The sequence below is a fragment of the Crocodylus porosus genome, unplaced genomic scaffold (genome assembly GCF_001723895.1).
Source record: "Crocodylus porosus isolate Cpor-Errol unplaced genomic scaffold, CroPor_comp1, whole genome shotgun sequence".
Classification (NCBI taxonomy): Eukaryota; Metazoa; Chordata; order Crocodylia; family Crocodylidae; genus Crocodylus; species Crocodylus porosus.
In genome coordinates, this window is record NW_017728918.1 from 16,691,645 (window position 1) to 16,709,100 (window position 17,456).

The 17,456-nt window shown below is 39.8% G+C and overlaps 1 protein-coding gene across 3 annotated transcripts in view; it reads left to right on the plus strand.

The window, feature by feature from the left end:
* Nucleotides 1-17,456, plus strand: part of WDR35 (WD repeat domain 35) — a 68,323-nt gene that overhangs the window by 12,840 nt on the left and 38,027 nt on the right. For 2 of the 3 annotated variants that reach the window (XR_002101546.1, XM_019537360.1), the window contains exons 9-11: nt 3,577-3,702; nt 8,141-8,326; nt 11,256-11,316. Coding sequence is in view for 2 of the 3 variants with exons in the window: in XM_019537360.1 (XP_019392905.1) it covers nt 3,577-3,702; nt 8,141-8,326; nt 11,256-11,316 (373 nt within the window). In the remaining variant the exon portion in view is untranslated. Of the gene's footprint in view, nt 1-3,576; nt 3,703-8,140; nt 8,327-8,846; nt 8,880-11,255; nt 11,317-17,456 lie in introns of all 3 variants that reach the window. The other variant, XM_019537361.1, reaches the window with a different exon arrangement.

A 17,456-nucleotide genomic window follows, 5' to 3' on the forward strand; every position in this document is an offset into this window, starting at 1 on the left:
TTAAATATGTTAGCTTTGTCATCTGGCGTGATGACTAAGTTGCCCATCGTGTCCTGCAGGGGCCCTCGTTTGGTTTATAGGCTGTTGCAGAATCTACCATCTGAGAGTCAGTGTTCTTATAGTTCATTTTTATGGTGCTACTTTTGCATTATTCTAATATAATAAAAGCTTACGGCCGTCTGTGTGGCCGTAATGTTTTATTTGTATTCTGATTGGCTGAAGGAAATGGCCAATCAGTGTGCTTCAAGCCTGGGGGCGCTCTGCCATGATTCTGAGGCCGTGCCAAAGACCGGAAAGTGGGCGGGGGAGCTGAAGCCAGCATCGCTGCCTTGGCTCCCCCACCCTGCTCCCTACAACAGGCAGAACAGCAGCAGCATGGGGCGTTAGGTGGCGGCACTCCATCCCAGCCCCCATCAGTCTTGCGGGCCGTTAGCTAGTATCAGAAATAAATAAATTAGCCAATGTGATATTTGGCCATCCACAACATTATGTAAAACAATAGTGAGTGTAAGAGGAAGTCTTGGTTCCTAAGAATGAATGTCAGGCCAGCCCCAGCAGTTATGGTAAGGAAAGAACATTGAGTTGCACGTTTTGTTCTGAAAAAAGTAAGATCCTGATTTATGGGGAAATTCTGTAGCCTTCAGTATTTATTGTCAGAATCTTGGACACAATTTGACTCATGCCCCTGCCTACTAGTATTATAATGTAAGTGACTGCCCCAGGCATTCCAGGTTCTGCATCCAGTGTGTAGAAATATTCACAAGTAAACTTAATTTTGAGATCTAAGGGGAATGGCATTATACTAATTTTGATACTCACAGATATTGGCTGAGATTTTCAGATGATGGCTTCTTTGTTGTGTATAACTTAAGTCCAAAATTAATCATGCACGTAGATGCCTCATTAACTATTCAGTGGCAGAAGGTAGACCAGGATGACACCTTGAGCAGTGGTTCTCAACTGGGGGTATCTTCAGAGTGCTTCCCTTGCATCTCATGCAGTACCAGATCAGAAAGCAGCAGCGGTAGGTGCATGGGTTTCTTATCTGATAGGTTTAGTGCTGGCAGGAACACCTGCTGCATCCCTTCCTAGTCTAATCCCCTCATACTCCTTCTTGCATGCATTTGTTTTGGGGTAGTTTCACTTGGGAGCGATGAAGAAACACAGGAAACATATCGGTGGCGCTGTGTCTCGATTGATAATGGTAAAGCTGAAACAGTGCAATGGTTGTTCTTAATGGGTGCTGCCAAATTCAGAAAAGTTATGGAGCAATTTCCCGAATCTAAAAAAGCTGAGAACCACTGGCTTGGAGACTGCTTGGTTCAGAAAGGCACGAGTTTTCATAGGCAACAGCCTAATTCAGCATCTTGATAAACATGCTGAATAGGTTATTGCCTATGAAAGCTTGTGGCCTTCTGAACCAGTTAGTCTCTAACACCTGTCCTTGGTCTTAGGTTCATACCAGGAGAAAACCTTTCTCCCAGCACAGAAAGAGGATAGAGCTGTTCATGGGATTTCTTGCAGAGAAGTGACTCTTTCCCAAGAAACTTAGATTAATTGCTACAAGGAAGATCTCCCCCCTCCTACGCTGACTTGAATGGCTGTATGCTTTTCTCAGATGTTGAGGAGGCTTTCTCTCCATCCCTCCCTTGCCCAGGAGGGGGCCCTGCTGGGGACCCTGCCATAGAATTCCCCCCATGTCCCATGATTGGGGGCCATTCTCCTGTGGTGGGACCCATCCCATAGCCTCAGGAGGGTTGCCTCCAGGGAGAATGGCTCCTTCGCACTCTTCTGGGTCAACCTGGAGGGGTTGCAGGGTCCAGAGGCAGCTGCAGTGCAGTAAGGCTCTGGGAGCTTTTCCCTGTGGAAGAATGCCCTCCCCTCTTTGCCCCTCAAACTCTTCTTGGTAGACTTGGAGGGGAGCATGGAGTGTGCCAGGAACCAGGAGAGTTCCTACAAGAGAGGCCCCCCCTGTCTTGCCAGCCAGCTGATTAGTGAAATTGGGGGAAGGAGGCAGGGCATTTTCCTGTGGTGAGAACCCTCCTGGGGGTGTCTATGACAGCCTGCTCCTTCACAGGCAGGGCAGAGGGCAGGCTGCCAATCAGTGGGCACTGTTAAGGGTAGGGGTGAGCCAAGCAAGAGCTCATCTGTGAGGCTTTCAAGCCAGGGGACTGGAATACATGTCTGCTCTGGCTCTCAGGCCATTATTCTGGTGGTAGATATTTCACAGAAATTCACACCATTAGAAATAAAGGTGTCACCTTGCTCTATTTTTTCTGCCTGGCTTCAGATTAGTCCAACTAACCATTTTGCTATTCTCTTAATAAGATACTGAGTCATATAAAATAATAAAATATACACCTGCATTTAACTCAGACACAAAGTTATTGTCTCATAATGAAGGTAGGCTGAGACATGAAATTTAAATTAAGATAAAATTCACTGGGGTGTAGGTTGTAGCCATGTTGGTCTAAGGACATAGGCAGACAGGGTTCCTTGGGTGAATCTGATATGTTTTATTAGACCAACTGGCATTCACTGGCATTCTGTTAAGCAAGAAGTCTTCTTTTCATGATCAAAGAAAACTTAAGGCCGTGATCATTTAAAACTTAGTTGCAGGAGTAGTTTTATACATATGAGTAATTCCACAGAACTATTTCAATATCTAAGGCTTTTTACCTGCATATGTGCCTCCAGGATTGCAGTCATAGTCTCTAGAAAAATATCTAGATATGAAAATGGCATTTTATGAATTTCCACTTTGCATAGTTCACTGATTGTAATCTCCATACACTGCCACAAAGTGGGAAGTATTTTGCCATCTGTTGTCATCTGAATGATATAGTTGTTCCCTGTATTAGTTAAGTCATAACTGAACTTTTTTTTTTTGTTTAGGCTTATGTAGAGGGAATAGTAGAAAGGAGGAGGAAGAGAATAGGTTCAGGAAGGATTTACTTGTTATGTCAGTGGAGCTTGCTCTTGGGTATGCATGATCAGCTCATTTCCAAAACTGATTTTACATATGCCCATGGCATAGGATGGGTGTATTCTAAAAATACAGCCATCCTACTCCATGGGCATGTTTGTTCTAGCAGTTGTGTTCAAAAGGACCTTAATTACCTGTTTTACTATGATAATGGACTATTAGGCTAATCCTAACTCTTGAGAAATATCAAAGGTTACCGTTGTTACTAATGGGAAGTTTAATTTTATTTAAAAAGTGGTTTAAATAATAGGTACGTAAGGATTGAAGGAAAAAACATTTTTGCTTTCATTGATGTTTTCCTGTATATTTTTGTGAATTTGAGTTATGTACAAGTCATCCATTGCAAACGTGTGTAGTTTCTCTCTGACCAAACAAAACAGTTCAGTGAAAACAAAAGAACACTATGATAATGTAAATTAAATTAATTTTTAGTTTGTTGAAGAGCACAGGAGCTAAATTCTGTGTTCATTGTTATTCTGGTGAAGTAACTTCAATGGTATTTAATTTCATCTGTCTAAGAATTTGTCCGTCATGATTTTTTAGTTCTTCTTACTGGATAATATATATTAAAATATACATCTATATTTTAGCATTTGCGTACACTGAAGGTTCCTGGCAAACTGGTGTCAGCCCTGTCCTGGGAAGGAGGCGGATTGAAGATTGGATTAGCTGTTGATTCTTACATATATTTTGCAAACATTCGGCCAGATTACAAGGTAGGTAGTGATGTAGTACTTGAGTCGCTGGAAGTAAATATGATTATTAGCTGAAAAATAGTACTGTTTTAAAAATGGTGTAAAATAATTTTTATTACAGTTTGTCTAATAGAGCTAGCTGAGGTCTCTTCTGTGTATCACTAATAAAACAGTTGAGTGTTGATGTATTTGATTTTGTTGAAAGCAAAAAGACACAGCTTAATTTTTAGGTATTAGATTGAATTTGGTGTACTGCCTGAAAAGGTTTGCTTTCTAAACTGAGCAGATGTGAAATGGAAGAAAAAAATGCCAAAAAATTATGTTATTGTTTCTACTAGCACTTTTTCCTAACCATTACAGGATCTGGGCAGGAAGTTATTCTTCTGTCCTGTGAGAATTAAGGTCTATTATGTCCTACATAAGTACCAAAATTACTGTATTAGATTTTTCATTCTTCTTGAAGCTATTCCACCTGGTGTAAATGATTAAATATTTATTGGAGCAGGGTTTTGAACCTGGGGCAGCTACCTCCCTGCATGACCAAAATACTAAGCTACAGCATCTCTCTCGCTGGCCACTGTACAAAATAACAGCCTAAGCTGGAGAGATTGAGACCCCCGCCACTTCAAGAATAGCCTAAAGCTTTCTGGTTGTTACTCACCTGCTGTGGGTCCTAATCACCAGGCTATTCTGGTAAGATGGCACTGTTTCCTTCTCTCACCAGAAATTCCAGAAACAGTTCTTGTTAAATTTGTCATGTTTCCAATAAAAGTTTTGAAGTCAGAAAATCAGTATTTTCTGATTAAAACCCAGTTCATTACAAAAAAGTGCTGACTGAACTAAGGGCAGATTTCTGTTCACTGACTAACTCTGAGTTACCTGACCAAAATGTAGGAGTGATTTTGTTACCTACCGTGGGTGTGTAAATGCCTGTATTATAGAAAGAAGATCACCTCTGGCAATGTGCCTATATTCCTTTTATGGTGTACTTGTACCATATGATATTGAGTGTAAACATTTGCCCACCTGGAGAAAGTAGCAGAATCTTCTGTGCTTTAGTTGGGTAACTCAGTTGGTCGCTAAGCTACATTTAGTCATCCCCTAGCTGAAAAAGAATTCTCCCCCTAGTCATTATGTAAATGTCTTAAAATGCAGTAATTTGGTTTCTGTACAAGTTAATTTTTTCCTGTTCACTAATCTGGAATCTACTGATGTTGTAATTGATACTTCAGTCAGTGCTTGCTAATGGGAGGCAGGAAATTTCCAAAGGGAGTTGAAGCTTAAGCTGTCACTTTATGAAAAAAAATCCAAGCTTCTGGGGTTTTTTTTTTATGTTTAACCTCTATTTACACTGAAATATTGGACGTGGTTTTCCACTTGATGGATCAGCAGTGTAAACTGTTGGTTAGGCAGTCATCCAGTGTTTCATTGCTAGATAATTAGCCTCTGACAGGGCTAATTGACACTCTGATAGTTGCCCAAGCCTTATTTACACTACCATTTCCACCCTTGGTACCACTTTTGAAGCTGCACAGAATGGATTATGGGTCTGAGCCAGCATAGTGCGGCCTCTGTTAGTCTGCAGAAAGACAACCTGAATTAGTAGAGAAAGATGCAAACTGGTATGTAAAAGTCATCCTTAATGTTCATATTGGCACAGTTTTAAATCTGGCTTAAACTGATGTTATCTGTTTTCCTGTTATAATTTTGAAAGCTTGTGACCGGTTACTGGGCTGGCTTATTCAAACAATGGTTTGTGTCTCTCTACCATGTGGTAAAACTCTTATTAGTAACTATAATAATTAAGAGTATTTCCCCTTGTCAGACCTTAGGTAACCCAGGCTAGTCTTTTTTTAAAAGCTGGGGTTTTTTAATTTGTTTTTGGGGATTTTTTTAAATCTAGATGGGGCATCTGTCCTTATGTACCCAGTTTAATTACAGAAGGTAATCATGTGGCTGCCTACAAATTCAGAGGGTGGGGGAGGCGGGAGGAGAGGGAGCAGCAAGGAATAGGAGATGCTCTGTCTACCAGGGCACTTCTTGGAGTAAGTAGGAACAGTGGCCACAAACTGACAGAGAGCAGATTTAGGTTAGATATTAGGAGGAACTTCTTTATGGGAATGGTTGCCAGAATCTGGAATGGGCTTCCAAGGGAGGTGGTGCTGTCCCCTACCCTGGAGGGGGCTAGATGTATATACATGGCTGGGGTTGTCTGACCCCAGTGCTTTTTCCTGCCCAGGGCAGGGGGTCAGGCTCAATGATCTGCTAAGGTGCCTTCCAACCCAGCCATCTATAAATCTATAATTTTCCTGCCTCCCATCTCTCTCTGCAGTAGGACATTCCAGAGAACATCATTCTACATGTTTCTGATGCATTTCCTTTGGTACTCTCATTTCTACTGAGACAGAGTGAGAGATCTGCATACGTTTTCTCAGAATAATTGATTAAAAATTGTTGAGCAAAGAACATAAACTTAGTTTAATGGTAAAAATGCTACTGCTTGAACACAGTCTGAACTTTTACCTGGAACTGGTTATAAAATCACAAATAAAATTGTAGTATGGTGCCAGTCTTAGCTGTACCTAGTAGCTTCTATATAGACTAAAGCTCTGTCTGGCATGTTTCAAATGCCCTAAACTTTCTGAAGTCTGAGTCCGCTTCTAGCACTTGTGGCAAATAGGATAAATCTCTTTTGTGAGTGTCTTGGATGATGTGTAAAGATTTGCCTTAGTGAAGTTACGGTACATTTGGTTTACTGTATAAAATCAAGCAGCACATAATTGAGAATGAGATACTTAAATAGTATACTGACATTTGGATTTTCATACAGTTAAAAAAGTACATATAAACTTTGTGTACTCTGTATATGACTTCCTGTATTACTTCATCATCATTTATAAGATGACGCAAAACTGAAGTGGTACTAGAGCCTTTTGGATAGGGCAGGGTATAAGTCTTAAAAATAGGCTTCTGGCTTGGAAGTTAGTTCAGTGCTCCTTATTTGTTATGTCATATGATTATACATGTATGCTTTCAGCATACAGAAAAAAATTGTGATCTAAATATTCCGTACTGTTCAGTCTTAAAGTAACATTAACAATCTGAGGATGATTGAAATAATAAATTTGAGATGGCTAGTTCATACGGACTATTTAGTGTTTTGTTAATTGCTATTGAAATAAAAATAAAGCTAAATAGAAGCTAAATGAATTAAATGGCATAAGAAAAGGTCTCAGAAAACTTATTGCAATGGTAAATAAAGACATAGTTTTACTTTGTTGTAAAAAGCAAAGTGTGAGTAAAACAAAAATCTGTGCTAGGAAAAGACCCTCAATTGTTTGTTGCAAATTTACTGGATGTGGCTCTGGTAATTCATTTTGGAAAAGATAGAAAATAATTCTAAACAACCTAACGGGAAGTGCTACGTAATGTTTACTGTGAGAGTTTTGTAAAGATTGGGCTATATGCCTGCTACTTTTTCTTGAAACTACCATTGATATCTATGAAACGCTGAAAAAAACATTTTCAAGTTACATCCCAGAATATGTGGGTTTCCAGACTTGGCAAGGCTTAGAGACTTCAAATGAAGAAGGGATTTTTTGAAGGCTGAATTTTAGAAACTTTTTAAGTTGTGTTTCTGTCTCTTGCAAGTTTCAAAGTGTTTATGGAAAAGGTATACTTTTATAAAGACATCAATATTTGCTCATTTTGTTATGATGATTTTCTGATCTTATGTGGCAAATGTAGTCTTGCAAATATATTAAATTGTAGTGGTAAGGATTCCTAGCTTCAAAGCTACATCATTTCCTTTAATATAGAACAGATTATATTGTTTTTCATCACTTAGTTATTTAAATCAGAAGGATATACCAAAATGCCTAGTGGGAAGTGGCTGTTCAGATGAGTCACTGAAACGCAGTCAGATGGTAATGACTGAGAGTCGTTATTGACCTGGGTTGGATCACCTAGAGATGAAAAGCTTTGTACATCATTACCAGTCTAAACCTCCCAGTTCCAATATCTTTTTTCTTAAGTATTAGCAGCAAGACTGTGAACTAATGTGACAAGCAGTTGATCTGTTGTAGAAGCAGTGCTATGGGAGGTCTTATAGGAATATAGTGGAAGTTTCTACCATCATTAAAATAATCTTGAATTGTTATCAAGAGTTATTTCACTTAGTATACAAATCTTACATTATGGCTACGCTTTCAGAGATTTTGCAGTGCTTAGAAGGATTTCTCAGTGACTTGGGCTGTGGTGATTTTCTAATCTGTTAACCATTTCTACCAAAAAATGGATCTCCATGTACATAACATTCATTTTTATAATTTCTATAATGTTTTACTCAGTCACATTATCACTCATGATGATTGTGATAGTGATATTGCCAATGATTCACAATGTTAAATAGAGCTGAATAGTTTCTGATAGAATTTAACACTATTATCTGTCTCGGCAGTGGGGTTACTGCTCCAATACAGTTGTTTATGCATATACTCGACCTGATCGTCCAGAGTATTGTATAGTTTTTTGGGATACGAAAAATAACGAGAAGTACGTGAAATATGTCAGGAGTCTGATTTCCATAACTACTTGTGGAGACTTCTGCATTTTGGCAACTAAAGCTGATGAAAGCCAACCTCAGGTAAAGTCTTTATCTTACTCTCACTTTATTTTACTCTCAATTTATTGCTGAAAACATCCCTTTTAAAATTCAAGATGTGGCCTAACTTAGAAGAGAGAGACTGGCAATAGGCACCTCCATCACTATTAATATTACCATTCACTTAATATCCTCCCTACTCGGAACACAGAAGAAAATGAAGCAAAAGACGGAGAAGCAGTTAATTACCAAATTTTATTTTGTTTCTCCTTACAAATACAACTAATGGCTGTATAAGAAAGAGTCCTCTTGTCTTTTGCTACATAAACAGTAGACAAAATATTAAAAATATTAATTAAATATTAAAACATAAAGAAGAGTAGAAAATGAAATTATAAAAAATAAATTGTGATTGTATTGCATGCTCTTTCTTGTGGTGACCTTTATAAACAATTGCTCTAGAGAAATAAGATGAAGGTACCAGATTTATATTATTTGTTACTATTTTCATTTCTGAATTAATTCAGTTATTTTTTATATCATTTTTATGTTGCTTACAAAGGAGGAGCATGAGACGGAGTCAGTTGGTGCAACGGTAAAAGAATACTTTTAGTGTGTCAGCTGATTGTACAGTGGTGGTGTGTTGTGCTGTGTGCTGAAGATGTGCCTTTATGAGAAATAGCTAGAAACATTCAGCTAAGTGGAAGTATAATTATAATTAACTGAGATTTTCCTGAACTGCACTTTTTAAATCTGTGTAGCTCTATTGAGAGGTGAAGAAACTTTATTGTTTTTCCTAGTCCCTTAAAATTAGAATGTCAAATGTGATTTATCTTCTTCCAGTTTCTTCCCCACTTATAGATAGGTCTGTGTCTCGAGTGTTGCTGTTGCACCAAGGGCTAGTCACTCTTCAGTGGCAAAAGTGAACAAGCTTTTTCTCTTTCTAGTATTGGTTCACTAGAAATTGCTTTCTAAGGAATCTTGTTTTTTCAGTAAACTCAGTTTGCTAGAATCATAATCTAAGGAGGTGAATTTAATGACAGACTGTCAGGTGGAGACTGAAGCAGAAGAGCTTCTAGCAACAGCTGTTTAGGAAGTTTCACAAGGAAAAATGAGAAGGTTATGTTTTTAAAGCTCATGGTGTGGCTTCACTTCTAATTCTCTGGCCTACTACTTTAATCAGACCATGTGCCATTCAATATGGTTCCAATTCCAGCCAGCACCTTTTTATCTTTTCTGCCCACTCAAATCTGTATCCTGGAAATTCATTCCATCAGACTCCAAAATCTCTGCTTTAGTGATGTAGAACCGTAAGAGTACAGTACAACGGATGTGGAAGAGAAACTGAATAGCAAACAGATCTAGGAATAATGTTGCAGCAAAGGGTTGAAGTACGTTACAAACTAAACTGTTTGGAAAAACAAATCGGGTGTGGTCTCTCACCTTATCAAAGCCATCTTTTTTTAAAGTGAAATTAGGGAACACCAAGAAAAATGTTGATAAATCGGCAAAGGTAAATCATGGTTCAGCTTGTGGGTCTCTGCTTGCTGAAGAAATTGAGAGTTTTTAACAGGTGACTCACTGTAACATGATCACTCTCCCTTTGTGTGCTCAAGTCTCTTCTTCTGAAAGACAGGCTTTGCATAGCTTGCAGGCAATTTAAACCCTGTATATTTCTGGTTTCCTTAATTTATGAATAAGCTATCTGTACAACATTTTCAAGGGGCAGGCTATAGAGTTTTCCCATAATCTACTAATGCAGTTAGAATCAATCAGTACGTTGATGAGCTGAAGAAATCTTTTCTGTATTCTGATGAACAAAAATGATGTTAGGAATAGAAACCCTACTTCTGAACACAGCTCCTACAGAACACATTATCGGTTTTCATGTATCTGACTGAAGAGATGCCCATTTCCCCATTCAGTTATGGTAAAACTGTTTGATATAAATGTTTTGGTCTCAGCAGTGGTGGGCTTAAGGTTGTTGGGGTCCTGGGCAAGAGAGTCATCTGGGGCCCCTTGGAGGCTTAATTCTGATGACCTAATAAGCAAGTTGGACATTTTCAATTTCAAATTCACCTTGCCCTATCCATGAAATTTCTGTGAAAGTGTCTTAATACAATATTGATAATACAAATATTCAGTGTAATTAATTTTCATTTTTATAAAGTGTGGGGCCCCAGGCAGTTGCCTGGTTTGCCTTCCCATAAGGCTGCTACTGGTTCCAGGGCGTGAAACCATAAACACCAGTCACCAGTAGGAAGCCTTTTCTTGAAGGCGGGTGGGTTTTGCTTATGATTTACATCTTCCTGAATCTCCTGTCAGCCTGATCAGTTACCGCTGTTACTGTTCATAGCTTTCATCTAGTAGCACTCGCTGTAAAGTAATAATGATAATACTTTGTTCAGTTTTAGAGCAGCTGCACCACACCATATGGTGTTGAGGGGAAGTGACTATAGACAGAAAAAGAGTACTTCCTTCCATCAGGAGGAGAACTATTGGGTTACAAATTATTAGACACCTGTTGGCTCACTGCTGATGCACAGGCTAAAGTTATCAAAAGAGGTGTAAGGGAAAGGATGCTGATAAGGAATCGCAGCCTACCAAGGAACTTCAGGGGAGACTAGGTTTTTTACCAATCTGTTGGCCCTGGACCTCAGGAGCTTCCTTTTCTTTAATGTCAGCTTTGGTCTAGTCAATTTAGTCTTTTAGTTTAATCCAGCTGGTCTTTTTCATGTTTAATACTTTGTGTCACATACAGAAGTAGGAGGTAAGTGCAGTGACAAAGCTCTCATTTTTATATTGCTTTATTTGTACTTTTGCTTTGGTACTTCAGCTCAGCATGTTACTGAACAAGACTGAGATCATGTACAGTGGTGTAGGTTCTGAGATATACCTTCACAAATAGAAAATACTGATGTACTAAAATACACACATAGTAATATTGATACTTGCTTTTATTTCCAAACAGTATGTGCTGGTTCTGTGCAATTCTATTGGTACTCCCTTGGATCCAAAATATATTGACATTGGTAAGCAACACTGCTAACAATATTAATTTTTTGGTTTCCCCACTCCTTATACAAATTGTGATTTAAATTACCATATAAAACAATTGGTCATTAAAGCAAAACACTTGTTTTTGCAAGCTCATACACTCTGCCCTCTCTGTGTAGTATCTACTATGATTCTGTATTGTGTTGACTACTAAATCTCTCTTAGATTTTAAAAAAATATAATGGGAATATAATCAGTAGGCATTCCTGCTGACCGTGGTTCCCGCATGCAAATCTTAACATATTAGTTTTCTATGTAAAGCCGCTATTTTTAACTAGCAAAATAACTATTCTTTATGTCAGTAAGTCTTTTTAATGATTCTAATTGCCCATTACAGTTACAGTGATTGTAAATCTGGAAAAGTAGGGGTTATATGGACCTCAGGAAGTGATCTAGCTCTAAACCGTCTTAGACAATTGTTTGTCTAAACTGCTCTTAAAAACTACCAAGGCTGGAGATTCAACAACCACTCTAGGTGATTTGTTTCACTGCTTACCCATACTTGTAGTGAGAAAGTTCTTCCTAATATCCGACCTAAATTTCCCTTGCTGCAGCTTATAACCTTTGCTTCTTGTCCTGTCCTCTGTGCCCACCATCCTCCTTTTAAACTTGACATACTAAAAGACTGTTAGCAAGCCCTCTCCACTCATACTCTCACTCTTATGATCTCCAGACTGAGTGATGACAGTTCTTCCAACTTCTTCTCATAAGTCATGTTTTCCAGACCAGACTTCTAATGATTTTTGCTGTCCTCTGCTGAACTCTTATTTGTCCACATCTTTCTTGAAGTGTAGTGCCCAAAATTGGACATAGTACTGCAGGCCTCAGCATTGCTGAATAGTGTGGAAGAATCAATTTCCTTGACTTGCAAATGGTGCTGCTAGTAATACTATGCTATTAACTCCAAAAAGGATGTGGATGGATTGGAAAGAGTCAAGCAAAGAGCAACCACAATTATTGGAAGTCTGGAAAACATGACTTATGAGAAGAGGCTGGAAGAGCTAGGGTTATTTAGTCTGGGGAAGAGAAGACCAAAGTGGGAGTTGATAACAGGTTTGGGATACCTGAAGGGTGATTTGTAGAGAGGGTAGAGATGGGATTTTCTCTGTGGCTGATTGATTTCAAGCTGCAGTAGAAAAAAGTTAGGTAGGAGATTTGGAGGAATTTTCTGACTACAAGGGTAGGCAAGCATTGGATCAGGCTGCCTAGAGAATCAGGGAATCTGCACTTGGAAACTGTGGGGGAGAGTATGGAGGAGGCTGTGCGGTGTGTGGTCCAGAGGAAGCATGGGGGAAATGGACAAAGTGTATAGGGAGGGGAGCACATGAGATCTGCATGGTGCCTGGGAGGAGCGTGGAGAGAACATGTTGGGTGGGTTGTGGGGGATGTGGGGAGACTGCATGGGTGGAGGGGGTCAGTAAAGGAAGATCACATGGTATTGGTGGTGAGCACGGGGTAGATTGCACAGCACAGCCTGTGGAGGTAGTGCGGTGAGGAGTGTGAGCTCAGGCAGGATCATGTGGTGCAGCTGAGGGGGTGGGGAGGAAGCATGATGGGGGCTGCGTAGAGGCAGAGGAGCTGCTGCAGCTCCAGCTCTGGCCCTGACTGGAAGCTTCTGTCCTTTTGCTGTGTATCTGTAAACCTTTTCTATCCCTTTTAATTTTGTCTCCTTCTTGATCCTTGAAAGTAGGGACAAATGACACTGTTTATCCTACTTCAGAGTAAAAGTGTAAAGGACATGGGGCATAGAGCCTTCCACAGATGTAACTCACTCCACTCTGGGGGAAAGGCACTTGGAAAGTGAGGAAGTCGATGGACTTGACCCCAGTGTAGCTTCTGTATGTCTGTAGCTCTAGTCAGTTCCGTCCTGTGGAGCCCTTTGCTCAGTGCCAACTATGGGAACTATTTCTGGCTCCTCTGCCACCTAATGGTTAGGGGCTTTAATAACACTGACTGGAGACCACTGTCTTCAGAGAACTGGTTGTGTGCCTGCTCTGGATACATGTGTAATTTTAGTTGGGAGTAAAATCCAAGGTGATTTACCACAGGGTTAGTGTCATGTGTCCCCATTCTGATGGGGTAGGAACATAGGGAACAGGAGGAAAACAAATGGGAGTGTGAGGCCATTGCTCAACAACTCAGGAGACCTGGTTACTTGCACCCAGGAGAAAGCTGAACACCTGAATGACTGCTTCGCTTCGGTCTTTCACCAGACCAGGGGGAAAACCATGCCAGGTAGAGTAGAGGATGAGCACAGTACGAATAATCACCTTCCTACTATTGCCATAGAATTGATGTATGACCGGTTAATAACATTAGACTTGCACAAGTCAGCAGGACTGGGTGATCTTCATCTGAGAGTGCTGAAGGAGCTGGCTGAAGTCATTGTGGAGCCCCTGGAAAAACTCCTTTCATAACTCATGGTGCTCTGGAGAAGTCCCTGAGGACTAGAAGAAGGCCAACGTTGTGCCCATCCACAAGAAGGGAGGATCTGGGTAACTATAAGACAGTCAGCCTAACTTTCATCCTAAGGAAAATCCTAGAAAAGTTCATCAAAGACTTTGTCTGAAATAAGCTTGCAGAAGGTAAGATTTGAATGACAGCCAGCATGGCTTTGTTGTGGGCAGGTCTTGCCTTACCAACCTCATCTTCTTCTATGACCAGGTAACTCACCATCTGGACATGAGAGAGCAGGTTGACGTTGTATACCTAGACTTCAGGAAGGCCTTTGATCTAGTATCCCACAATGTCCTTGTGAGAAAATTGAAGGATTGTTGGCTTAACTCTGAGACAGTCAAGTGGATGAGAAACTGGCTGCAAGATAGGACCCAGAGAGTAGTAGTGACTGGATCTGTCTCGTTCTGGTGAGAAGTGGGCAGCGGTGTCTTGCAGGGGTCAGTGCTCAGTCCAGTACTTTTCAACATCTTTATTATCAGTTTGGATGTGGGGTTGAAGAGTTCACTGGCCAAGTTTGCAGATGACACCCAAGTTATGGGGTAGCGTGGTGATGCTTGAAGATAGGCTACAGGTGGACCTAGACCAGCTAGCAAGTTGGGTGGATGGGAACCTGATGAAGTTCAATGCTGAGAAATGTAAAGTGCTTCACCTCAGGATGAGCAACCCCCAACACACCTACAGGCTTGGCAGAACCAAACTGACTAGCACCACGAATGCAAGGGACCTGGGGGTAATAATAGACCACAGTATGAATATGAGCTGGCTGTGTGATGCTGTAGCCAGTAGGGCATATAATACTCTGATGTACATCAATTGATGCATCTCCAGCAAAACAAAGGAGGTGATTCTTCTGCTTTAGTCAGCACTGGTGAGACCATAGCTGGAGTACTACGTCCAGTTCTGGGCACCACACTTTAACAAGAATGTGGATAAGCTTCAGAGAGTCAAAGAAGAGCCACTCATATGATCTGACTCTTAAAAGGCAAGCCATATGAGGAAAGGCTGAGGGATCTGGGACTCTTCAGCCTGAAGAAAAGAAGGCTGAGAGGGGACCTGGTAGTAGCTTATCGCTACACTACGGGAGTTCATTGAACACTTGGTGAGCAACTGTTCACCAGGGCACCCGAGGGGAAAACAAGGAGTAATGGCCACAAACTACTGGAAGATCAATTCAGGTTCAACATTAGGAAAAACTTCTTCACAGTCAGGGTGTCCAGACTGGAATAAGCTCCCTCCAGAGGTGGTGTAATCTCCTACCCTGGAAATCTTCAAGAGGAGACTAGACAGTCACCTCGCTGGGGTCACCTGACCCCCAGTTATCTTTCCTGCTTGGTGGAGGGGGCTGGACCCAATGATCTTCCAAGGTCCCTTCCGGCCTTACAGTCTATGAATTTCTGAACCTATGAACTTTCTTTTTATCACCATTTTAAAAATTCTTTAAGTTAACATATTAATAAAAAAAACTATAATTTCTTCCACTTCTCAAGTGTCAGATTGTAAATCTATTCTCTAAATAGATCTACAGTGTTCCTTACTAAGATCAGTTTATCATTTGTAAAATAGCTAGGTATTTATACCCCAGAGAAGGCAAATACTTGGGGTAGGACTATTTGGATTCTTGAACCTTGAAAGATTTTTGTAGTCTCGCTAGATCATACTCAACAAATAAGTCTTTCATTGGGCTACGGTAAACACGCCAAAGACTCAGCATTTTTGTTTCATATGCATCCTGTAAAATTCCTTTTTAAGTAGGCCTGCCAAATCTACAGAAGGGTAAAGTGGAAAAACAAATGCCTTTGAGTGAAAGTTCTGAAACATGGTATCCTGATTCTGGCTTCACTACTTATTGTTTTGCATTATTTTATCCTCCTTAGAGATACAACTTTCCATAACAATTTTAACTATCCTTCAACTTTCTTGTGGTGTGTGTGTGTGTGTGTCTGTGTGTGTGTGTGTGTATAATCTGATATCTATGAAATCAAACTCATAACATATTGTGTACTATACTCTTTGTTATGGTTGAAGTTCTTTGTAGCAGGAAGTAATTGATCTCCATTCAGCAAGCTACTTAAGTGTGTTCCTAAATTTAAGTGCAAGAATAGTTCCACTGAAATCTTTTATGGGGATGAGACTTTAAAAAAAACTTCAAAGGTAGAGGCATAGTTCTAATAGATATTAAAAATAAATATGAATTTAATAAAAAAGACCCCCCCCCCAAAAAAAAAAAACCCATGTTTTTGCTTAAAACTTATCAGCTTCCATGGTCTGTATGGTCATACCCTTATAAACAAAATTCATTATCTCTTTTCCCATCCAATTACTGGGGGCTTGTTCACTCTTTTCAATCAATTTACATGTTCTAAATTTGGTTTTATTAAACCAGATGAACACCTTACCAGGGTTGTTTGATCCCAGTACTCTTTCCTACCATGGCAGGGACTTGATGATCTGCTCAGGTCCCTTCTGACCCTACCAACTATGAAACTATGAAATAGCTGTGCTGTTTAGTGAATTCCCAGTTTTATCAGGAAATTAAACAAAATCCGGTTCTTGGCATAACACAGTTATTAAGGTGTTTGATGTTTGTTCACCGGTACTGAACCTAAAATTTCTGGTTTGCAACCAAAGAATCTGTATCTCAGAAATCATAAAAATGTGATCACATTTTTTCTTTAAAGGATGAAAGAATCATGACTGTTATGAAATGTACAGCTGTGCACCAATTCGACTAGAATGAATGTGATTTGATACCTTGTAAAAAGAGTTCCTGAATGCGGTTGAGTGCCAAATAAATGTTCTTCAGTCAGTTGCATCTTCCTTCAGCTGTATGTTGCTACATGTTTCTGCAATTCCATTTCTTTCTTTTGTTTGAAGTTCTATAAAGAGTTCTTCTCTTTCTGATTAGGAAATCTCTTGCTATATATGGGAACTAAAAAAATACATTTCTAAATTCCCTTATGTTAACAAAGTCCTTTAAAACTCATTCTCTATGGACTGTGGTAATTTTTTTAACCAATTCAGAGGTTGTGGTGGTGGGGAATCACATCTCAGAAATGTGCATCTGCAACAACTATTACCTCGGCATGCTCCAGCAGCCATATAAATAAGGAAAATCTCTTTAAATGCAACCCTGGATGAAGCAGGACTAAAGTAGCAATAGGTTTGCTACATTTGTATTGCTACAGGAGTGCCTAGAGGTTAGTTATGGTTGTTTGGGAGTGATGTAGCCATGATGGTCCAGGATTGATGCTAGAAGCTAGGGGTTTTGTGCATGGTATCTGTACTGCATGGTTGGGTTTAAGTGAGGCAAGCTTTCGAATGCAAGGCAGTCTTCATCAGGTCTTACAGTTCTCATCATGGAGGTTAGTTACATCCTACAAGTTACAAATGAATCACATTTTCAATACCACACTGGGTTTAGTCCCAATTAGGGCAGTTTGGTGTTCTTCTGTATTGTGAGTGAATCTGTACCTTTTGGTTGTAGGTAGCTAATTATTAAAATAAACAGATAACTGCATGTAAACTGCTGCTCTGTATTAAAGAGATTGTTTAGATATAGATTAAAGCTCCTCAGCTTGATTCTGTACCCTTGTTGTACAGTATTCTACATTCATTAGCTACCTTTTATAGTTCTCTTTCAGTCTTAGGAAGATGAAAA